Source organism: Neofelis nebulosa, chromosome 2 (assembly GCF_028018385.1).
Source record: "Neofelis nebulosa isolate mNeoNeb1 chromosome 2, mNeoNeb1.pri, whole genome shotgun sequence".
Taxonomy (NCBI): domain Eukaryota; kingdom Metazoa; phylum Chordata; class Mammalia; order Carnivora; family Felidae; genus Neofelis; species Neofelis nebulosa.
Window position 1 is genome coordinate 166,542,474 of NC_080783.1, and position 25,243 is coordinate 166,567,716.

Below are 25,243 nucleotides of genomic sequence, written 5' to 3' on the forward strand. Positions count from 1 at the left end.
GAAAGCATTTCTTCCTATTGGGGTGATCACCATCTTGTCAAATAATTGAGCTCAGACATTGATTTCTTCCAGGATAGATGTTGGGCTTAGAGGGGACCCAAAAAGAAAGGAAGGCAGGGACTGTCATTGGCTCTCAAACATAACATTTTCCTTCTAATAAAAACATTTGCATGTAAATCTCTTTAGAAGGCTAAGAACCTTTGATTCCCATATCCTCAAGCCTTAGGCACTCAGATAAATGAGCTAATTTAGGAGTCAGCAAACTATTGCCAGTGGGTCAAATCTGCTCCTTGTTTTAGTACAGCCTGTGGACTAACAATGGTTTTTACATTTTTAAATGGTTGAAAACAAACAGAAGAGTAATTTTCAGTGACATGTGAAAATTACATAAAATTAAAATTTCAGTATCCATAAATGAGGTTCAGTTGGAACATAGCTTTGTCTATGTATTTATACACTGTCAATAGCTGCTTGCACACTACAATAGCGAATTTTAGTACTGGTGACAGAGATATGGTCTGCAAAGCTGAAAATATTTACTGCCTGGACCTTTACAGAAAATGTTTGCTGACTCCTAAGCTAGATCATTATTAAGAACTTGTTAACCAAAATGATAAAATAACCTCTAGTATTTAATTGGCCTTCTCAGAGTCAGGTAACTGTGGGGTGCAGAGCCAAGAGCTTGGGCTATGTGATAAAACAGACCAGTGTTCAAAACCTGGCTTCTCCAATTCTTAGTTCTGAGACTTTGAACAAGTTCTATTAGCTCTAACACTTAATTTTCCAAATGAAGAAAACAACAGCTAAATTTATTGAGTGCTGACCATGGGTCAGAGCTCTTCTATTCATTAAAATTAACCCATCTTAGCAATATTTCAGAATTACAAATGAATGAATGAATTGCCTAGCTTCTCAATGTGAGAAGGGGTGGCTGCAACTGGTGACCCTGCATTTTCTCCCCTTTGGGAGTCTCTCACCAACCACCCATGCCACCACCTCTTATGGCGGTGGGGGGAGGAGGGCTACTCCTTCATTGCTCTGGTGTTAAGGTTGAGTATGTAGCACTTGCTTTATTTATTAATTGCCTATACAGAGTTTAACAAGACCAAAACATGTAAATTAGACTTTAAAAAGTGGTGAATGAGCAAACAGAAATACCTAATTTATACTATAGCTCTAAGGAATGGCTTGTTCATCTTTTTTATGGAGTCTCCTCCTGGGTGTTCTAGGTGGTGAGGGAATCACCTCCCCAACACCTTTCTTCTCCAGATGTGTCTGGAGACCCTGCAGCTCAAACTCAAGAATATTCTCCCACTACAGGCCAAATGTAGTTGCTCAGTTCCCAGTATCAGACCTGCTTTTGATGGATAAAGATTGAGGGACTGTTCTCCTAAACAGAGGAAAGCAGTTTCTTTCCTTCTACTCCTTACTTAAAGGTCATTTAAAAAGTGTTTTCCATGGAGGACCATAACAGGAGTTGAATTTAATGACACAGGAAAGGGCATATGGAGTAAATAAAGACCTCATTCTCTGCTGACATGATCTAAATAACTGTGCTCAATCCACCAGAAGATAACATTGCTCTCAGTTTTGGGCAGCAAAGGCTCCAAAGAACTCTATTATAAGGTCATTCAGAGTTTTAAAGAGTAACTAAAAAAAAAAAAAAAAAGCTTACTAGCAATTTTTTTTAATGCCAAGTTACATATGAGTACACATTCGAAGGCTGAAAAGGAAGAAGTGTTAAAAAAATTCACACCTTTTAAGTTTACATCAATTGGTGTTTCATAAAGAAACTGATGACAGAAATAGCGGTAAGGGGAGAAAACCAAGCTGCTCAGAGTAAGAGGGAAGAGGTCCTACATCAACCCACAGAAAGATGAAACATAGAAAAGGGAAATGCAGACACTGAAAGGAAGCCAACAGCTTCGTAAATGTGGTGCATCTCAGAGTATGGGTTTCCTCTCTTCATGAATGCCTGCAATTACTCTGAACAAGTCAGTTCCTTGATTTGATTCATAACTGTCCATGAGTTCACAACCATAACAAGTTGCTGCACTCACTCATTGTTATGATAGTGGTTTATTTAAGGGCTATGAGAAAGTTACTGTTGTTACTGTCCCACCTTGAACTGTTTTTAATTTAACAGATAAACCCTTTCAGAAAAAAAAAAACCAAAAAACAAAAAAAACAACCCAAACCTTTCCACACACCTCCAAACAGGTCATTATTAAATGTCAGTAAGAATGACGAGAATTCACAAGCCCAGAATACCCCTGGTTTATAGTTAAGCCGAATGTGACATAACTTAAAAACTACTCAGCCTATTTAGTACCTTGGCCGTGCACAGAAAATATGGCCCATTTTCAAGAATTTTATCTGTAGGACATATAAACAAAGTCTCATAGATAAGGCATTAAAAAATACATTACTTTGACTATGTTTAATAAAAGAATAAAAAACTCTGGATTATAAAAATGACAAATATTTAAACAGAGAGCAAGTGGCTCAACATCAATTTTAAGAGATTTTTATCATAAAATGAGAGGGAATAAATTACAATTTGTTAGATGGAGTTATTTTAAAATACAGAAATGCAATTAATATAAGAAGAAAGGAAAAATATACATTATTCTACAATTTATATATTAGGTGTTATATTTTAGTATATTTAAATATTTAACATTAAATATTTTATAATATTTATTAAATATTAAATATTTAAATATTTTATATTTTAGGCTCTTTGGGTCCTTGAAAGTCACTTGGGTATTGATAAGTGTCATCAGCTATCAAAGGCCATTAGCAGCTCACAGAAAAATGAATATAACATATCATGAAACTAATTTACAGTCACACATATCCATAAGTTTTACAAATAAGCGTTTAGATTTTCTCACGTTAATACTTCACAATCTCCACATAATAAAGCAATGGATTATATGCCAATAATTTTTCTTCTGAGCCAAAGTTACACAGACTGTGAAAAGTTGTATAGTAGGTCACTAAATGAGTGCTCTTAAAAACTAATTATTCAGATGGTTATTTCTTGTGTATCCAAAGATTTGTTAATATTGACATCAAGTTCATATAGCTATTATTTATTCATATGATCAATGTTTGATTGCACCTTAGTTTGATTATACTTAACACCTCAGTAAATTGTCATCCCTATAACTGCCAAAAAGAAAAGCCCATCAGACTAAGAAATATATTTGATATCCTTTCCATAGCTATGGGCAGGCTGGCGGCCCTCATTTGAGCAGTGTATATCAGAGGCATGATGAAGTGCAGTGCTGTAATATTTGGAGGAGAGAGGGCTGGTGGATGTTAAACTGTATTTTAAAATGTATGTCTCCAGAGTCTACCTTCTTTTTTTTTTTTTTTTTAAATGTTTATTTATTTTTGAGACAGAGAGAGAGAGAGCATGAACAGGGAAGGAGCAGAGAGAGAGAGAGGGAGACACAGAATCCGAAGCAGCGTCCAGGCTCTGAGTTGTCAGCACAGAGCCCGACGCGGGGCTCGAATTCACGGACCGCGAGATCATGACCTGAGCCGAAGTCGGACGCTTAACCGACTGAGCCATCCAGGCGCCCCGAGTCTACCTTCTTTTAAGCTTTTAATTTTCATAGAATCCAAAAGGTAGAATGATCAAGTTTTACTCTAAAGGAATGAAATTACTGGTTATGGTTTTGTGGAATGAGAGAGTTACTGAGCTAGTAATATAAACAAGAAATAGAAATAAGGGGTGCCTGGGTGTCTCAGTCAGTTAGGCCTCCAACTTTTGATTTTTGCTCAGGTCATGATCTCATGGTCAGTGGGACTGAGCCCAGCGTTGGGCTTGCGCTGATAGCGTGGAGTCTGCTTTGGACTCTCTCTCCTCTCTTTCTACCCCTCCCCGCTGCTTGCACACACGTGCTCTCTCTCAAAATACACAAATAAACTTAAAAAAAAATAGAAATAAGAGTTATAACCAAACATTACTGAAGTGTAAGCTTGTAACCAACATGAAAGCATGGGGCAAACAGGGGTAGGACTTACTTAATGTTAAAATTTCCCTAACAATATAAACACATCTCCCTGGACAATTATAGTACTTAAGCTAAAGTCAAAATTAACTTGTTAATTAGTGTACTCATTTACTTGTTAATTAATGTGTTAAATTAACTTGTTGATTCAGTACTAGTACTTTACAGATCCCTCTCCCGTCTCTCCTCCTTCTCTTCCCACCCTCCTTTTTATTTTTTATTTTTTTATTTTTATTTTTATTTTTTTAAATTTTTAACGTTTATTTATTTTTGAGACAGAGAGAGACAGAGCATGAACGGGGGAGGGTCACAGAGAGAAGGAGACACAGAATCCGAAACAGGCTCCAGGCTCTGAGCTCTGAGCTGTCAGCACAGAGCCCGACGCGGGGCTCGAACCCACAGACCGTGAGATCATGACCTGAGCCGAAGTCGGATGCTTAACCGACTGAGCCACCCAGGCGCCCCCCACCCTCCTTTTTAGAACACATACCTTCTTCTGGTGTTTGTGTCCTGAATGGTTCACTCCAATCACTCCAACTACCTTTATATAGATGTAACTTAGAAGAAATCTGAAATTCATACTCTGTAAATGGTTTCAGATCCAGCAGATCCTGTCTTCCTTTGGCATTTGTAGCACTGACCTTGAATCAGACAAGATTTTTAAAGGTGTCAATTAAAATTAAAGAATTTTGACACACACAGGTAAGAAACTTGAGTAGATAACCCTTTCTCTTTTTTCAGATCTGTCATTCATTGAGAAAAAATACCAATGACAGGGCTACTGAATATACATGATGTTAATATGAAATAGCTTCTCATTAAAAACAAACTCTGGGGACTAAGAACCCACCTATAAGGGTCCCAAGGGGGATCCTGAAACAAGCTGAAAAGTAAGTAAAGGCTGAAAAATACCAATTTTCAGAAAAAACTTGGAGAATTTTCTAGAGATTATTTTTTATTTGGTCATAATTAGAATGTGATAAATGTTTTATCACAGACATAGAACAGACTTCAAAAAGAAAATTTTAATTATATTAAAAAAAGCAATTTCTCCTGAGTTTCAGTTATATGTGGAACTTATCCTTTGTTATTATTATAAGCCATTCTATTTTACAAATATACTAGGAGGAATTATAATCCTAAAATTTAATTTAAAAACATTAATGTCTAATATATCAAAGTGTGGGGCTTTATCTTTGCAATATTCAATTCCATATAAGCCTCTATGGACATTTCCTAATATTTCTCTTTCTAATATGTAAAAAGATTACTAAAAAATAAAACAGGGGTAGCATAACAAAGTACAATGAATCCTTTACTAATTGTGGAAAATTAATATTAGTTTACAGAAGCCTGCGGTTTAAAAAATTTCAGAATCAATAATCAAAATTCAAGATATTTCTTAAGAAATAGAGGTGCATATGACTTTCTGATCTATCTCAAGTGTGTACTTTAGGGCTAAATATTCTTAAACCCCATATTTTGCTGGCATGAAAAGACAGAGATTTGTGCAGTGATATTAGGAGCCCCTCCCTGTTTTTCCCCTTTACTCTTAAAACCATTACCATAGTCCAGGACCTGCTGCTGTTGGGCCGATATCTGAGTCGATTAAGCAACACCAGCCCCTCATCTCTCCACTGAAGGATACATCTGCTCACAGAAGCATTTACACATTTGATTCTGATGTCCCATGGAGGAAGAGGCCTCACTAGTAATCAGGACAAACAAAAACGTGTGATTCAGGCTCCAAAATCAGAAATAACCTTTGTTTTGACATAAGCCAGAAAGAGGTGAACACAGCTCATTTCTAAGATGCATGACTACCAAAGCTGGTGAGATATATAAGAAAGAAATCCATGGCTTTTACAGAGAGGAAAAAAAAAAGTTTGATCCACTGCTAAATAATTAAAATAATTCTCCTTAATCTACCCTCATTTTTTACCAAATAAACTACCTTCAACATTAGTGATAGTATTGACTGCATTTAATCCAATGCATAAAGAAAACCAATGTACCAAACCCCAGAGTACCAATGGCTGACAAGGCAGAGATGGCTAGTGGTGATCACTTCTCAGAAGAAGAAATGGTGGTAGGGAAAGATCATACAGAATGGTCACAGGAACCAGAGAACAGAGGGAAAGAATAAGAGGAAAAGAAGGTGCCTTACAGAGAAATAGTCAATGTAAAGAAATGGAAGGTAGTAAGACGGGGAGAAGTATGATAGGTAATGTATAATAAATGCCTGTGTTGATACCCATAGCAATATATGCTGTGCAAAGAGGTGCTGTGGGAAGAGAGAAGAGAGACACATAATGTAAGGCTGGAAGTTAAGGCAGACCAGAAGCACAGTCCTACCTGGGGGATATTTGACACTGGCCTCTAACTCAAATGGGCCAATTTTATTTGCTCAGAAATGTGCTACAACTGGCTCACTCCAGGTCCCAAGGTGATGAGAATGGTAGTAGGTATTCTCAGAACAAGATACATTTGCCTTGATACACTTAAAAAAATGTTTATTTATTTTGAGAGACAGAGTGAGCAGGGGAGCTGCAGAGAGAGAGAGAATCCCAAGCAGGCTCTGCACTGTCAGCACAGAGCCCCATGCAAGGCTCAAACTCATGAACCATGAGATCATGGCCTGAGCTGAAACTGAGTTGGACGCCTCACTGACTGAGCCACCCAGGCACCCCTGTACCTTGGTACACTTTATTGATAGTTTGCACCTCTGCACTGGCCCAGCAAACCCACAGGTAGCCTATCTCAGAATAGTGGAGTAACCATGGGGGTAAAAAGATATCTCTGACAAGAAATGCCTACACTGAGTTTCATGAATAATCAATCTTGCAGAACCCTCTCCTCAGTCAAATGGTTATCCCTGGCAGCTAGTGCCTCTGTGGGACTAAGTTCTTTTTTCTCCAACAGAGAGAATAATGTTGAACATTCCATTCTGTATGGCCATCTCCATAAGGCTCTGAGATCATGCACTCTTTTCCTTGCATCAAAGTAATATCTATTCTTTGTGCCATTGTCCCTTTTGAAACAATCACGTACAGAACATTCAAGTGATTTTAAGAATAATGTTCATTTACCAATGAATGATACCTACAAAACATGAAATAAAATGTACCTATGTCCAAGAATGTAAATGTGGATGGAATTGAAGAAGCATTTCCAAGACTATTTGTAGCAGTAACCTTGGCTGTGTAACTGGATTCAGGCAATTCAGGGGTTAGGTTAATTCCAAGGTCCAAATGGTCACAATAATGATCATTACATTGCCTCTGCCAAGTGAAATTTTTTGGTCCAGTTAGCCTGTAAATAAAAGACAATTGTGTTTAGCAAGATACTTTATGAGTACTTGTTCCTTTTAGTACAAAAGGGATATAATATTTGAATATTCAAAATTCTAGACATTTTGTTAAGGTCAGTTGGATACATTAAGGGAATATTTGTATTCTATGGTAATAAATAGGACCATATTTTCTCCCCTTTTTTAGTAGGATTGAGACATTTTTTTTTTAAAGTAGACTCCACACCCAGCATAGAGCCCAATGCAGGCCTTGAATTCCCAGTCCTGAGATCAAGACCTGAGCTGAGATCAAGAGTCAGAGGCTTAACCAACTGAGCCACCCAAGCACCCCAGATTGAGACTTTTTGATGTGCATATAGATAAGTAACCCGAAACCCTGGCTGACATCCTGGCTCCTCAGGGCAGACCCAACTGTTACCCAAAGATCCATGGCCCTAGGCATTTACTGTACAAAAAGAAGTGCCAGCTTCTAGTACAGCCTGGAACCCTGGGCTCCACTTTCTTTCCCCCGTTTCCTGCTCAGTTAGGCATGTGCAAACTATCCTATCCTTTGGATGGATTATGGAATCAACTCCAGGGAACAGAATCTCCCAGACTCTTCTTTGTGTGGACTTCCAGGTCACACAAAGATGCTTTAAAAAGAAACTCCTCCGAAGCTAATGGAAAGCTACCACAAGGAGGAGTCTATTTATATATTATGACCCTAAGAGTCTACAACCACAAAAGAAGGGATACAATGTGGCCAGTTTAACCCTATTAGAGCAGGGAGGAACATCCATAACATAAGCCTTGGATGCTCTGAAGAGAACTCTGAGTTAGATCGCAGACCCAAGACATCAGTTCTCACACTTTGGATGAATGAACCAGTTTTAACTGATGAACACTAGAATTTTTGTTAAAGTACCTATCTAGAGGTGTCTATTGCTTCTCTCTGGTAAATATAAAACTGTTATTTCTAAATGCATATCTAACTGAATTTCTAAGTGTAGTCTAAGACAATACCTACAAAGCAGCTGCAAAAATATAGTCTTTCACTCACTGTAAAGTATATGCAGTATATAGGTGGGTGTCTCGTCCTCTGTCCCAGATGCAGGTTACGGTCCCATGTTCTCCCTTCTGTATACAAGATAAGTTTTGAGGCTGTTCCGGGACAACTTTAAAAAGAAAGTGCAAAGCCTCATATTTTAAACACCACACAGTTGATATCTCCGTCACATTGTTATTTGACAATAAGACAATGATACTTCCCCTATGTCTAGTTCCATCAAGTTCATATTTGCTTCCAAGGCATGAATGTCTTTTAATAACAATAGTGAAAATGGATCAAACACTACATGCTGAGTCTTATGCATTGTGCATGGTTTTTCTCAATTAGATATCATAGCAGCTACATCAAGTATTTATTGTTATCATCCTCATTGTACTGAAGAGGAAAACTAAAACTTAGAGGTTAAATATCTGGCCCCAAATTACAAAACTGTGTTGTGGCAGAATCAGGGCTCCAGCCCAGGTGTAGCTGACTGGAGTCCAAGCCTTTTACCACCATATTCAACCATTTCCCCTGACAGCTGAACATCCAGTGCTAGCTTCATTACCAATGGTGATGATGAGTTTACTGATTCAGAGTGAGGTCCATTCAAATATTAGAAACCTTTAAACTTAATTTTTTAAACTTCATATTTTTAATGTTTATTATTTATTTAAAATATTTTTTTAACATTTATTCATTTTTGAGAGACAGAGAGAGACAGAGCGTGAATAGGGGAAGGGCAGACAGAGAGGGAGACACAGAATCCGAAGCAGGATCCAGGCTCCGAGCTGTCAGCACAGAGCCCTACGTGGGGCTTGAACTCATGAACCGTGAAACCATGACCTGAGCTGAAGTCGGGCGCCCAACTGACCGAGCCACCCAGGCACTTCAATGTTTATTTATTTTTAAGAGAGAGAGAGAGATAGAGAGAGCATGAGCAGGGGAGGTACAGAGACAGAGGGGGACAGAGGAACCAAGCTGGCTCTGACCTGACAGCAGAGACAGCTCTGACCCAGACGCAGGGCTCAAACTCATGAACCACAAGATCATGACCTGAGCCAAAGTTGGATGCTCAACCAACTGAGCCACCCAGGTGTCCCCCAATATTAGAAACCTTTAAAAACTAGGGGCTCTTTCTCTTCCTAGACCTGATATTTGCTGCCAAGACACTTCTACCCATTAGCCCTAGTCATGTCCTTCTGAGTTGTATCATCTAAATCTAATTTCTGCAGAATCACTTGAAACACTTTATAAACATTTATAAGCTAATTCTTTTTTTGAATACTTTCTTTTTTTCTTTTTTAATATATTTTTTAAATTTTATTTTTTTATTTAAAAAAAATTTTTTTTCAACGTTTTTTATTTTTGGGACAGAGAGAGAGCATGAACGGGGAAGGGGCAGAGAGAGAGGGAGACACACAGAATTGGAAACAGGCTCCAGGCTCCGAGCCATCAGCCCAGAGCCTGACGCGGGGCTCGAACTCACAGACCGCGAGATCGTGACCTGGCTGAAGTCGGACGCTTAACCGACTGCGCCACCCAGGCGCCCCTAATTTTATTTTTTTAAATTTACATCCAAATTAGTTATCATATATTTACGCTAATTCTTTATGTACGTGGACACTGAGTACCTTCCATGAGTTGGGCACAGTGCTAGCTATGGACATACAAAGGTGTACAAGGCAAGATACCTTCTACCATAAGGTGTGTATTTGTAAATTAAGCCATGTTATAGTCAAAGGCAAAACCCAAGCTAGGAGTTTCTCAGATTTAGTGGAAGTAAGAAAAGACACTGCTAATCATTCATCTCATTGTACTCTAATACTGAGACCCACATGTAATAGATGTTTCCCTTGGGTGAGATAAAACAAGTATACCACTAAATCCCTAGATATTCTCTGCACCAAAAAAAAAAGCTGTAATTGATGGAATAAATCCCTCCCCCCCGCCCCCAACTTTTTGTTTTGTTCTTAGCAAACACCACAGACATGATAATTGCCCACTATGTGATGGTGGACAAGTTAACTTCTCAGAGGTTCAATTTCTTCATCTATAAAATGGGTATAATAGTATGGAGCTCATATAGTTTTGTTTGATGGAATAATAAATTTTCTTTTTCCTAAAAGAACAGACTCTTTCATATATATATGAAATACATATACATTACATTGAAATATATATCATGTATGAAACACATGCATGCGCGCGCACACACACACACTGTATATACTGTATACACTGTTACAGTTCCCTGAGAAAGGGCTCAGGGAAGGAAATATTGTGAACATGGTTAAATGTATAAATATACTCTATATATCTGTATACATAACTACTTATGACTAATCCACTTAGAACACTACATTAACTTCTCATTTTATGTACTACTTTTTATTGATCTTGGAGCCAGCAATAAATTGCCTTGTTTTTCCATTTGTTTATTTTTCTTATTATTAAATCCAAACTCTCAAGCCAATTATCTGAATCACTGCTTACCATATTAAAATGCTGTTTCATTTGCCTGAAGACCTCTTTCTTGGGTCCTTGTGAACTTTCCAATAAGATAGGTTTGCTTTGTGCCTGGTACAATAGCAGCTGTTATTCTGATATTACCAGTACTTAGTATCATGGAAATTCCTTCTTTTTCTGGTGTTTGATATCCTATTTCTTAAATCTAATTCTTTCCTCTCCTTTAATTATTTGTGTTGGTGGGGTACATCCTCCAGTAATTCCCTGGAAAAGGGCACAGGGAGGAACTACTTTGACCATGACTAAAAATGTATTTATTCTACCCTCACACTTGACTGATACTTTGGCTGAGTATTAAATTCTAAATTGAGAAGAATTTTCATCCAGGGTTCTGGAGACAATACTCTACTTTCTTCCATATTCTAGGGTGCTGTTGAGAAGCTTGAAGCCATCTGATTCTTTAAAAAAATTGTTTTTTAATGTTTATTTATTTTTAAGAGACAGAGACAGAGCACGAGTGGGGGAGGAGCAGAGAGAGAGGGAGACACAGAATCTGAAGCTGGGTCCAGGCTCCGAGCTGTCAGCATAGAGCCCGATGTGGGGCTTGAACTCGTGAACCACAATATCATGACCCAAGCTGAAGTTGGACACTTAACCAACTGAGCCACCCAGGCGCCCCAGTCATTCTGATTCTTGAACTACTGTTTTTCATCTTCAGAAGATTGTAAGATCTTTTCTTTGTCCCTACTATTCTGATTTTTCACAAAGATGTGCTTAATGAGGGTCTACTTTCTTTTGGATTCTTGGAGTGTATACATTCTGGGAACTTTTGTCCTTCAGTTTGGGAAACAGTCTTGAATTATTTTTCTGTTGATTCTCTCTTCTCTATTTTTATCTTTCTAAAAATCTCTAGTTTTCATCGGTTGGATCTTCCTCTAATTTTATATATTACCCTCTATAGTTTTAAGCTCTTCATCTTTCTGCTCTACCATCAAGGAAAAACCTCCTCAGTGTATATATCTAGTCTCTTGTTAAGTTTTTCATTTGTTTATCATTGGGGGCCATGTTTTCTATTCTCTGAATATTTTCTTTCCACACAGCATCCTATCTTTGTTCTGTATGCAATAGTTTCTCTCAATTCTCTGAGGGTATCAAGGATAGTTTTTGTTTTTTAATATTTCCTCCCTGAATACATTCTACTTCTTCCACTTTGCTTATATGCTTTGTTCCCTATGTTTGTTCTGGTTTCTATCTTTCATAGCAGACATTTTCCCCAGATCCTTATATTTTTACTCATGTATAGAAGTGAGGCACTATTTAAATTATAGATTGGAGCTCTGCATGTGTGTCAGCTGAGGTGCATTTGCTGATTCTGGGTTTCACCCAGGGTAATCTGGCCAGGTTTTCTGTATTGTCAATTATTTTATTTTATTAAAATTTTTTTTTAATATTTATTTATTTTTGAGAGAGACAGAGCATGAGTGGGGGAGGGGCAGAGAGAGAGGGAGACACAGAATAATCAGAAGCAGGCTCCAGGCTCCGGGCTGTCATCACAGAGCCCGACGTAGCGCTCAAACCCACGAATGGGGAGATCATGACCTGAGCTAAAGTCGTATGCTCAACCGAGTCACCCAGGTGCCACAGTATCGTCAATAATTTTAGATATTTCCTCTTGGCCTTGTCAGATTTCTTAGAAAAGGATATTCTAACTTTAGTGGGGGAGAGTACAGGGTTGAAGGGAGCTATTTGTAGGTGTTCCTTTAATCCCTCTGTTTTTCAGCATGGTATTACCAATCTCAACTGAAGTGGTCGGAGCTAGTTTAGTGACCCTCTGATGCCAAGCCTCCAGTCTTATGCCAGAGTAGTGGAGCAGTGAATGTCTAGCTACATGGAATTTGGAAAGAGATCTGAGAATCTGTTTTTCAAATATATTTTCAATGGAATCTCTCATTTCTTAGTCCTATTTTACCCTTCCTCCCAGAAAGACATGATATCACTAATTTCTGAGTCTTTCTGGGGTGGAATCTTCTGCATTCAATCATGTTGCATCATGACATTTCTCATCGCTAGCTGCTGGCTAAGCCAATTATTACTGGTCTACCTGCTTTCTAGCTTCCACAAGTTTGTTGATATGTCTCCCCTCCCATCCTAACCCTTCATACGGTCTTTTGATGACCAAATGACATATAAAGCACGTGGTACTTTTAAGTAATTAAAAAGTTAGTTCTCACTCGTATCTTTACTCCAGAGACTCTTATTTTAAAGAGCACAGCTTTTACTCACAAATCAAGTCAACTTTCCTAGCATGAGGTCCCCACACCCCAGGACTTGGTTTTGACAGAGACTATCTGTTCCAGGGGAAACCAGGCCTCATTCTCTTCAATACAAGTGTATAATAGCTGACACCAAAAAAAGGACAGAAGTCAAAGCCTCTGAAAATTAAGATAGCTTGCAATATAATAAATTGTTATGAGTACTACAGTTGTTATTGTTTTTAAAAGCCCTACTTACTATGGGAAATTAATAGTCTTGGAAAAATAGCTTTCAGAAATATCAACAGTCAAGTATATGCTGAAAACACCCAAGGGGCACCTGGGTGGCTCAGTCGGTTGAGTATCTGACTTTGGCTAAGTCATGATCTCTCAGTTCATGGGTCTGAATCCCAGGTCAGGTTCTCTGTGATGAGTACAGAGGCCATTTTGGACCCTCTGTTCCCCTCTATCTCTGCCCCTCCCCCCCCCTCTCTCCCTCATAAACAAACAAACAAACATTAAAAGACCCACCCAAGCAAGAATCCATTGTCTTTCATTTATTGCCTTGATTTTCTAAATAGCTTGTGGATCGATCCTATGAGGTTAAGCTAGAGCACTGATTGCTTAGTTACTGCACAATTGGAATGAGGTCTTGGCAGCAGAGCAGCCTAAGCCCTGGAAGGGGCTGGGAAGAAAAGGCTAAATTACCCGTTCCCAGTTCTTAGAAAACAGCCAACTTTATGACAGCATCCTCAGGATATACAAAGGCACTGTGGACACCACTTATCACAGAAAAGGGGCTCTTTACTCCCTCACTAGATAGGATTAAGCTTGCTATACTAGGCAAAACCAAAATTCATTGTGTCTTTTCTTGGAATGACTAGCTGTACTCAGAAAAAGGTGCTACTTTCAGTCAGTCCTTCCCCTCAAAGGTGCTAACCTTGCTTGAAGAGCAGCCATTTGGTGGTGCGGTTACAACTAGAGCACACCGTGCAAGCAACATTCCAGCAGCACCACCCAACTTTGCTACACCACGACAGATCCTTTTGACCATCTCCCTGGGTTTTCTGATGCTGCAACTGTCACAAATGCATCTGCATATTCTGGATGGAAAGTTTTGAAAATGAAAAGGGGTTGTAGCACTCTAACATACCTAAGAAAAGGTAGGAAATGGAATGGGATGGCTAAAGACATGTGCAAGGACACTGACTTTCAAGGCTACTGTTAGCCTAGTAAATATGAAGAAAACAGCAGCAGCACTGTGAACACCCACAACTGACATCTATGCCTGGGAATATCTAATACACATATGTAATGTTGGTCTACTAACAAGTTACCCCAGGGTAAAACATTCATGTGTTCTGAGGACAAGGAAGGTGAGGACCAATGGTGATTTTTAGAAAAGTTTTGATTTTGTCTATCACTTTTTTGTACTGTTCTTTTAAGGGAAATGGGGTCGCCTACCCAACACACTGTGCACAGGAATAAAAGAGTCAAGCCACATAAAACTTCAACCCTAATGCTTATCACCTAGGTGCATTCCATGGGCCTGGTACTACATTAAGCACTTTGCATACTGAGTGTCATCTATTCACTACAACCATTTTCTGAAGTACGTGTTAGTATCTTCATAACAGACAGAGAAACTGGGGCTCAGAGAATTGAAACTGCCTACTGCTAGTGACAGGGTTGGGCTTCAAAGCCCATGTCCCTTTTAGGACACCACAGGCAGTCAGAGCCAAGAGTACATGACCCATAAATGGTATGAATAGGAGGCCCTGAACTGGAAGAGGAGGACTGGCCTGGTTTATATCTTCTCAGCCTCCAGTGATTTGTTCAGCTGTTTGCTTGGTATTCTACTCACTGCTTCTGGTGACTCTCCAGCAAGATTGCTTGGCACCAACCATATCCTTGCAGGTCAAAGAATAGTGGTTTCCATCTTTAGGAAAGAGTCTCATTGAGCTCTGTAACACTGTCTTCGTGTCAGGGGCCCTGTCCTTGCATCTTTGTCAGTCAGACTAATATACCAATTCCTCCTACTCTCCCATGCCTCTCACTGGCCACTCCAGAGCTTATCTGCAACCACGGAGGCACAGAATGAGATGGGATGACTCAGAGCCCATGCAATCTCACTGGATTGCCCGGCTGGACCTTCAAGGCTACAGGTTGTAGGCTGTAGGCTACAAGCTTTTGGCAGGTGTGCTGCCAGCTCACCCTAGGCATAGCAGCTGCCTGGAGGGACCAGCAGTGCAAGCTAAGTGGGGGAGTTGATACCCTGTGGGTGAACTTTGACCAATGACAGATAGTTAAATTCTCCTCATTCTCTGTCATTGTATTTCCATACTTTTTTTGGGGGGAATGTCCCTAGTGACCAAGCAACCAGCTGTATTTTCTTTCGATGCTGTGGACAGCTCAGTAACTTGACCTCCTTGTGTTTGCTTTGGTCCCTTCCTGGCTCACCCCCTCACTCTTGCTTCCCTGAGACTACTGAATTCCCCTCTCCCAATGAAGCATAAGCATGTCAGTTCTGCCTCAGGGAGCTTTCTAGAAAACCCAGGTAAAGATAGTGTGACAATAGTTTTCTTTTAACCTCTGATAAGTATAACCTGTGGTCAGGAGTAAGTGTGGATGTTAAGGACCATTAAGTTAGGGAAAGGAGAACTGCTCAGCTTTGGGTGGTCAACCTGGACCTCATAAGTCAAAAAAGGTACCACTTTCGTCTTTTTAGGAGGTTGTAGCTTTGAATTAAATTCTCATAAATCAAGAAGCCATGAAGAGTCAGCTGCAGAGATTCTCTTTCCTGCCACTGGAGTCCAAGGACAACAGGTAAATGGTCTTAATGGGTAAAACACTAGTGGGCAGGAGAGGGGATAGGGGGAGGGAGAAAAAGAGAGATAACACTACTAAATGAAACCCCAATTCTATTGATTTCTGGATTTCTGACACTGAGATGCTCATATTGCTATCAAGATGAAATATATCCATGTGGCATGAAAAGAAAGAACAGTCCTATATTTGGATTTCTGTATAACACATGACAAATATCGAAAGATGACTAGTTTTTAAGAATTCAGAATGGAATGCTCACCACCAACTGAGATCTCTGCCCCACATATTCGAAACTCCTTGTTTTTGCTACATGCCAATTTGCAGAGAAACAGGGTTGTACCCAGAGGAAGACCAGTGACTTGAGAACTGAGGGAGTAACCATGCAGAAAATGGATTTGTCTGTCAAACTTGTAGAGGATTAACCTGTTAACACTGGGGTATTGTGAGCAGCCTTGTTCAGGCTTCAAAGAGCATGAAATATTGACAGCTGATCCAAGTGAAATTACACGGGAAGGCTTCACGGTCACATCTCCTCTCTTGCATACATCTGCAATAAGACACAAGTCAGCACATAAGAAATCCATCTCAAAATGGTAGGTTTGTGTAATCCTCAAGAGCAAGGTAAAATTAATCCCATCAAATCATGGAAATATAAATAACCTACACTGCTCTGGCTGAATTGGTGATGCACAATGAGAACAGAAGGTAACCACATTAAAGTCTAATTGTATTTGAATTAAAATACGCATCCTTCTCAAAACAGTTATACTATAAGCAGAACCAAAAGTGCTGAGAAAATAGGGTTGGGAGAACATTCAGGAACATGGGACCAGGAAAAATCAACCTCTCTTATATGCAGATTATTCCTCAGGCTACTGAAAAGTACTTCCCAGAATAAATCACACTTGTTTCCATTCTCATTTATGATTTATAAGGCTTACTTCATTACTCAGACCAAAAAGAAAAATAATGGTGTAAGGGGCTGTTAGAAACTCCAAGGGATAGATTTAGAAATAACACTTTCTCTTGCTGTATTAATGGTATAAAGTTTGTATAATCTAGAACATTATTTTATAACAAAAGAAAATATTCAGTGGCTCTGTTCTGTTTGTGGTTGGCATCAAGGATGAAAATTAGGTCTTACCATGCCATATTTTGGTATTCCTTCAAGATGCAAGACCCTGGGCTAGATGAACCATAACCCAATACAGCTAATGTGACACTACATGAAAAGAGTTTGTTTATTGACAGATACTACATTAAACTCATTAAAAGAGAGGTCATTCTTACTCTCCAGAAGCTTTTGTGTAAATAAATATGACAACTATTCAGAAATGAACAGTTTTTGGTGGTACTGCCAGTGAAAGAACATCAGAATTATAGATTTGCCCTGAATTCTCAAATGTGATAGAAAGCCTCTACTGAAAGTCTCCTTTTTTTTTTTTTTTTTTTTGTAATTGTAAGACTGCTTTGATTAACTATCCTAAACAGGAATTGGTAGAAAAAGTTATTTTTTTCAATGTTTATTTATTTTTGACAGAGAGAGAGAGAGAGAGACAGAGCATGAGTGGGTGAGGGGCAGAGAGCGAGGGAGACACAGAATTTGAAACAGGCTCCAGGCTCCGAGCTGTCAGCACAGAGCCCAATGAGGGGCTTGAACCCATGGACAGCGAGATCATGACCTGAGCCAAAGTCGGGCAGTCAACCAACTGAGCCACCCAGGTGCCCCAGAAGAAGTTATTTATATCAAATAAATGAAATACTAAAAATTCCCTATAAATGAAAAATTCTTTTTTATTTTTAGAACTGAAAAAGTCTCTCCCTTTCTCTTTCCTCACCCTATCCTACTTGCATATTTGTTCTCTGCATCTTTAATTTTTATTGATCTTAAGTAAAAAAGTAAGCTCCCAAAAAAGAAAAGGCAGGGAAAGCGTCAGCCATTATTTTTTTAGCATAGTTGAATTTGCTCATAAACACCCTCTGTTAAAATGTACTACCGTTTTAGTAAAACATTCATTCATGAAGTCAGCTTTGTGGTTACCTACTCACTTAATGAGAAATGATATGATTGGACTCATGTTAATCAGTATAAATTAAATAAAATGCATATTAGTTACAGATATGGAACCAGATATACCCACTTAAAATGATAGAAGATTGACTACAAAAGACCAACTACCAGAACAATTGCCACGAATATATATTTCATCTGTAACTGAAAATTTAACCCATAAATCCTTCTACTGATTCAATTATAAAAATATCTTACCTATATTTGCTTTAGCCAACAACAACACAATGATAAAAATAAGTGCCAGTGAACACCCTCCATTTGTTTGTGCCATGAACAGTCAACTCTGGAACACACCTCTGTAATTTTCCTTGTAAAAGAAGACAAATTCATTCATGTTAAATACATTCAGAAAATACCAGGACCAACACCATTCAGAAAGGCTTAAAATGCTCCTTTAATTTCTCTGTATCATTAAGATTTGGGTTTTTTTCTTTTTAAATGAAGTATACCTTAAAACTTGTAAACTGAAAATCTTAACCACCTCTAACCCCATTCACTTATGCTTCTTGGAGTTGGCAAAGGGTGGGAGAAGAGGTATGGCCTGTGGAGTCCTTTAGAACTGGGTTTAAGAACTCTGAGACTGGGAGCAAGTTACTTAACCTTCTGAGCCTCAGGTGCACACAAAAATTGTTTTCTTCCAAACAGGGTTGCACCATCACAGTCAAACATAATGGTGTTAAATCCCAAGACTAATGAGAATTTCTGATCTATTCATGTGCTTCCAGAACAGAAGATTAAAAAGTGGCTTATAACCCTCTCCTAGAACTTAGTGAAAAATTGATCTCTTTGGTCATAAGAAAGGGAGTTGTTTGAGTCTTCTACAGAAGTTCAATTTTACTTGTTTGTTTGCTTGTTTATTTATTACTCATTTATTTTACTAAGTATTCCTATCTCAAATGGTTCAGAAAATGCAAGCTGGTGATTTCTGATTGTTTCCAAATTTAAACCTAAGGAATGGTTCTACTAATCATTAGGGAATTCTCTAAATTCTATTTTAAGGTGGGCCAAAAATCCATAACATATGCTGGAAAGTTCTGAGATGTTAGGCTATTGGGAACCAGCCAATGCAAATGTTCACGTCTTACTCCCATGCCTAGAGATGTGCCAGAACATACTAGACATTCTCAGAAAAATTCACTTATTCCTTTAACAGGCTACCTTTCATGTGCCAGGCACAATGTTAAGTGCTAGAGATATAACAGTACTGCACTAGTGTTTTTTGTTTGTTTGTTTGTTTAGTTTTGTTTTTTAGTTTTGAGAGAGAGAGAGAGAGAGAGAGAGAGAGAGAGAGAGAGAGAGAGAGAGAGAGCAGGCAAGCATATGTGAGTAAGTAGGAGAGAGGAGCAGAGCACCAGGGAGGGGGGTGGGGGGAGAGGAAGGGAGACAGAGAGAATCTTAGGCAGGAGCCCTACACAGGACTTGATCCCACAACCCTGGGATCCTGACCTGAACCTAAATCAAGAGTTGGACACTCAACCAACATAGCCACCCAGGTGCCCCGGCTCTAGTGGGTTTATAGAAATGTGCCCACTTGCCCCTTTAACTTTTCTACCTCTAGCCTAGTCATCACTCGTCTTTTCAATAGTCTTTGCTGGTTGCTCTTCCTTCTCCTCCTGACTTTCAACTCTTGGAGGACCTCAGCTCACTCAAGACATTATTTTCTATTTCTACTCCCGCCCCAGGAGATCTCATCTGGTCACCCAGCTCCACATCTGGTCACCCGGTTCTAGAAATCATTTGTATGCTAATGCCTCTCAGATGCACATCTTCATCTCAGACTCCAGTGTTCCAGTCTGTCTCTTTGCATCACCTCTTGATCTCTAATAGTACTCAATATTAACACGTTCAGTTGGTCTCCCTTCTCCAAATTGGTTCTTTCCCTAGCCCTTTTTATTTCAGTAAATAACATTCTTGCCCCCTAAGTTGCTCAAAAACCTAGAAGTGGACCTTGAGTCCACTCTCTTTCTCATTCCCTACAACCAGGTCATCACTAAGTCTCATTAATTTTACCTCCAAAATATATTACAGATCAATCCACTTCTCTCCGTTTCTACTGTCTTCACCCTAGTCCAAAAGCCAGTCATCTCTCCCCTAGATGACTATAGTAGCTCCTTAATGTGTCTTTCCAATCCATCCTTACCCCTTTCTAGGTCATTTTCACATACTGACTACCTTTTAGAAATATAAGTAAGATTACATTACATGTTTCATACTACCACCATTCACAACCCTTCAATATGTCTATTGTTGTTAGAATAAAATCCAAAATCCTCACCGCAGATGCTGTCTTGGGCAACGTATGGCCTCACTTCTCCTGTGTTGCCACCATCATTTGCCATACTTTTCTGCCTTGCTCACTCTGCTCCATTCATACTGGCTTTCAGACTGTGCCCCTAAATAAGGCATGTCTTTTGCTGCCCAGAGATTCTGCACTTTCCATTTCGTCTGCTAGAATCCTCTTCCCCTGTTTCTTAGTGGCTGGCTGACTTATATCCTTCAGATCTTAGATCATGTGTTACTTCCTCAGAGAGCCCCTCCCTGATCCCCTAGCCAAAGTGGTCTTGCCCAGCTACTTTCTACTCATCACCCTATTTATTGCTTCATGGTACAATCTGTAACTACTGTGTTTATTTACTTGACTACTTGTTTGTCATCTATTTTTGTGTGAGAATTTAAGCTACCATAAGAGCAGGAACACTGGCTCACTGCTCTATGCCAGCACCTAGCACTAGGAAAGAGTATTCAACAAATATTTATTAAAAGAAAAAAAAAGGGAAGAAGGGGAAAGAAATATGAGCTATTAAAAAACTCCTTATAAACATGCCTGTGGTAGGCAGAATAATGGCCCGCAAAAGATGTCCATGCCTTAATCCCTAGAACATGTGTATATATTACAATTCATGATAGAGGGACTTTGGAGATGTGATTACTGCTAAGGATCTGAGATGGTGAGAATATCCTGTGTTATTCAAATGAGCCCAATCTAATCAGGTGAGTCTTTAAAAGTAGATGAGAGAGGCGAAAATGTCAGTCAGGGAGCTATAATATGACAAGGACTGATATGAGAATCTACAGTGGCAGATTCAGGGGGGTGCCATGAGCCAAAGATTGTGGTGGCCTCTAGAATCTGAGGGTGAGTCTCAGTTTACAGAAAATATGAAATGTGTTTCTTACCGCTCTTGGTTTAGAATGTTTGAAAAACATTGATCTAAATTAAAAGCTGATAGTTTCCCTTTCTCTAAACCATACAGTCCAAGGTCACAGCCTACAATGGCCTCTGTGAGCTAATTTCTGTCTATATTACCAACCACATCCATCTCTACTCTCTAGCTGCTTAGTTTTCCTGCAACATCCTGTTGATGTTATTCTCTTACTTTTCCACTGTTCTTAGAATGGCTAAATCTTTTTTTTTAATTAAAAAATTTTTTTAAGTTTATTTACTTTGAGGGAGAGAGAGCGTACACACAAGTGGGGGAGGGGCAGAGAGAAGGAGAGACAGAATCCCAAGCCATCAGCGCAGAGCCCAATGCAAGGCTTGAACTCACAAACTGTGAGATCATGACCTGAGCTGAGATCGAGAGTCAGACGCTTAACCGATTGTACCACCCAGGTACCCCTAGAATGGCTAAGTCTTATGCATCCATTCCAACTCAGCTCAGACACCTTTTAGTCAGCCATTCAATCAACAAATATGTATCAAGCAGTTGTTGTGTGGCAGGGTCTAGGGACAGAGTGAAGAACAAGATAGTGAGGGTTTCTGCTCTCATGGAACCAACGTTCTGGAATAAGGAGACAGAAAACAAATAAATAACAAATTCAGACAATGATAAAAGAAAACCACAAAAGAAGCTAAGGGGAGAGAAAGACTGGGGAGGAGAGAAGCTGATCAATGCAAGAGGTGAAGTTGGAGCTGAGACTGGCACAAGCCAAGTGAAGACTCAGGATGAAGCCCAGAGGCAGAGGAACAAGCTGGCTATGGGTGAGTCACAGGAAAAAAAAGGGCAGGGTGGCAGGGGAAGTGACTGTGGGGAGAATGGTAGGACATGAAATGGAGAAGAAGCCAGGAACCAGATCTACCATGGGTTTGTTTACCATGGAAGGGAGCCTGGATTTTACTCTCAAATCTATAGGAAACCACTGATGTTTAATTCAACGTTTTTAAAAAAATTTATTTAACTGAGTTTTAATTGGGGATAAGTCAAGGTGTTACAAGATATGAATTACATTAAACAAACACATGCAAAGGCAAAAAAACAAACAAAAAAGTTAGTCTTGGCCTCGTGTATGGGGACCAGAGTAAAGCCAGCAGACCAGTAGTGTCTATTCATGTAGTGTCTATTTTATTTCTATTTTAATGTAACTACAACTACATTAAATCTGATTCTGCCACATCATGGCTGACATCATTAATAGTAAGTTTTTCTTTATTACCACTACCTTACTTACTTCATTAAAATTTGTAATATTCTAGCATAAAGAAAATTACAAACTGAATGAGAAGACAACTAGAAGATGATTGGATTATGAACAAACAGTTACATAGGGGATTAAATAAATTTCTGCTTCTTGACTATAAGGGGTATCTAGAGGGTATCTTTCAACATGCTTTGCAATTTATGGAGCTATGACATTATCCAAATAAATAAAATAGTAATAGCAAAATATTTAATTAGTTACAAGAATGTTTTAAATGTATGAATATGAAATATGCATATATAAAACACATATTAAATATGTACATAAGAAATATATATGAAATATACATATATGAAATACACACACACACACCCCTATATATGAAGTAGGCAAATTAGAGGATAGAGTTGAGTTTATGTAGTACATTGAGTTTGCTCAAAACACGAGTTTGCTCATTTTCTTTGAATACCCAGTAAAATAGTTTCTCCTCTTATAAGAAACTCAGAACCCCAAAGACCTTCAAGTAAATGAGGTATCTTCTAATAAAATGAAACTTCCTATCAACTGTAAACATCTTTCAGACAGCCTGCCTGGAGGGTTGATATTAAAACTACAACTCTATCTTGAATCAGAAAATCAAAGAGAATGCTGCCTCACTGACTCGTCACTGACCCATCACTCAAGTTGTGACAGTTTCCACACAGTGAAAATACTATCTCAGTGAGGGGGTCAAGGATGAGCCAGAAATGCTACAACTGGCAGGAAGGCAGAAGCAAGGATAACTCCCCGGTGAGTATCTTCCTCTGTTGCTCCAGGAAGAAGCACAAAATACACATTACTGCAAAACTGTGTTTTAGTAGGCTAGGAAAAACCCTTACCACAGGTGATAACTGCATGTAGGCAGGAGAACTTCCTACTTCCACATTACTTAACATGGTAGCACTATGTTAAGTTCAAGGGGGCAGTGTAGTGTTGTGGAAAAGAAAAAAGCTAGTGAACCTTAGTTCCACTGTGCGCTATTAACTGTAAGAGTGCCATTTCCTCATTCTTACAGTGCATACAGTAATAGGAACCTGGACAAAGTTACTGGGAAGATTAATATGATAGTGTCATGGACCTATGAGATTACCTAGAACAAAGTAGGCACTCCAATGAGGCTAGCTCCCATTTTCCCTTCTGGGTCCTGCTTTTGCATCTCTATCTCTCTCTCTCTCTCTCTCTCTCTCTCTCTCTCACACACACACACACACACACACACACAAGCAGGGGAGGGGCAGAGAGAGGGAGAGAATCCCAAGCAGGCTCCCCACCGTCAGCACAGAGCTCAACATGGAGCTTGAACTCATGAACTGTCATGAGATCATGACCTGAGCCCAAACCAAGAGTCAGACGCTTACCGACTGAGCCACCCAGGCACCCCAATGGATGTCTTTTCTAAATCACTTATGACTTTTACTACACTGGAACTATACGTTTTGTAAAACTAGGTTTAAAAAAAATCATATGCTAGGCTATCTTTCTTTTTTTTTTAATGTTTATTTCTGAGAGAGAGAGAGAAAGAGAGAGAGAGAGAGAGAGAGCAGGGGAGGTGCAGAGAGAGAGAGGGAGACACAGAATCCAAAGCAGGTTCCAGGCTCTGAGCTGTCAGCACAGAGCCCCACATGGCTCTAACTCACAGACTTCAAGATGATGACCTGAGCCAAAGTCAATGCTTAATTGACTGAGTCACCTGGGTGCCCTGAGGCTATCTTTATTCTTAACCTTAGTATCAAATACTTGAATAAGTCAGAGGAGGAAGGCACTTCAAAGGTTAGCTAGTCACTGCCATGATCCTGCTGCTCTTACCCTCCAACAGCTGACATTTCAGTCTGGGACACTGCAGAACAACCAAATGATGTTCTAGATGTCTATCAAGGTTGACTCTCTTACAAATGCATACTATTAATTACCCAGTTGACTCAATGAGGTGGAGTACAAAATCCTTCCCTTCTGCTGGCAAAGCTACTTATAGACATGTCTTAGTGGTGGCATCTCAGTACAAAGACCACACTTTGGAGGTTATCTATTTCACCTTCCCCATTTTACAGATAGATAAGTCAAGGTTTAGAGAAAAGAGGGGGACTTTCCAAATGTCATTAATAGCAGAATCGAGATCAGAACATAGATTTTCTGATTTCTAATCTAACATTACTTCAAGCATGTGAGACTGCTTCTGATTAGTAGCAACAATAGCAGCATAATAGTAAAAATAGTGCTAATGTTAATTCTACCATCAAAACTAATGCTTAGTTTATTGATTTCTTACTATATTCCAGGCACAATGCACATTACATGCATTCTTTATCATACCCACTAGTAAAGCAGTTATAATGCCTTATGCTTTAATCTTCACAAGCTTGAATCATTCTGATGCCCCCTTCCCTTCCTCAAAAGAGGAGACAAACACAAAAACAGTATAGAGACAATATGTAACCACCTCTAATGATCTATTCCACTAGGATGATGGAAAAGGAAAATCAAATCCACCAAGCAGCAAGCTTGCAACTTAGCCATTGGAGTCAACCTTCTTCTCCATGACTTTTCATGAGCTAAGTCATGAAAAAGAACAGTCTCCTGACTGAAGCATTATCTCCTTTTTCCTTCTGAGTCTGCCATTTGGTGAAAAAAATCTCACAAGCTCTAACATGGACAAATGCTGTGCTGTCTGACCCTGATCATCAAATCAGTCTCCTTATGATGTCATGTTAGGTGATGTGACTGGCAAGGAAAGTAACATCACCTTAAACCTCTCTGCTTTTTCTTCTTTCTACCCAATAGTCCCAACACACTTTACATCAACAA

At 39.2% G+C, this 25,243-nt stretch overlaps 1 protein-coding gene across 1 annotated transcript in view; it reads right to left on the minus strand.

Annotated features, from left to right (window-relative positions):
* Positions 1-25,243, minus strand: part of IL12RB2 (interleukin 12 receptor subunit beta 2) — a 78,807-nt gene that overhangs the window by 49,205 nt on the left and 4,359 nt on the right. Inside the window, exons 2-7 of the mRNA XM_058717030.1 lie at positions 18,182-18,293; positions 16,172-16,459; positions 8,375-8,489; positions 7,153-7,337; positions 5,591-5,733; positions 4,516-4,666 (exon numbers count right to left, since the gene is read on the minus strand). Of these exons, the coding sequence (XP_058573013.1) occupies positions 4,516-4,666; positions 5,591-5,733; positions 7,153-7,337; positions 8,375-8,489; positions 16,172-16,459; positions 18,182-18,257 (958 nt within the window). The 5' untranslated portion in view covers positions 18,258-18,293. The remainder of the gene's footprint in view (positions 1-4,515; positions 4,667-5,590; positions 5,734-7,152; positions 7,338-8,374; positions 8,490-16,171; positions 16,460-18,181; positions 18,294-25,243) is intronic.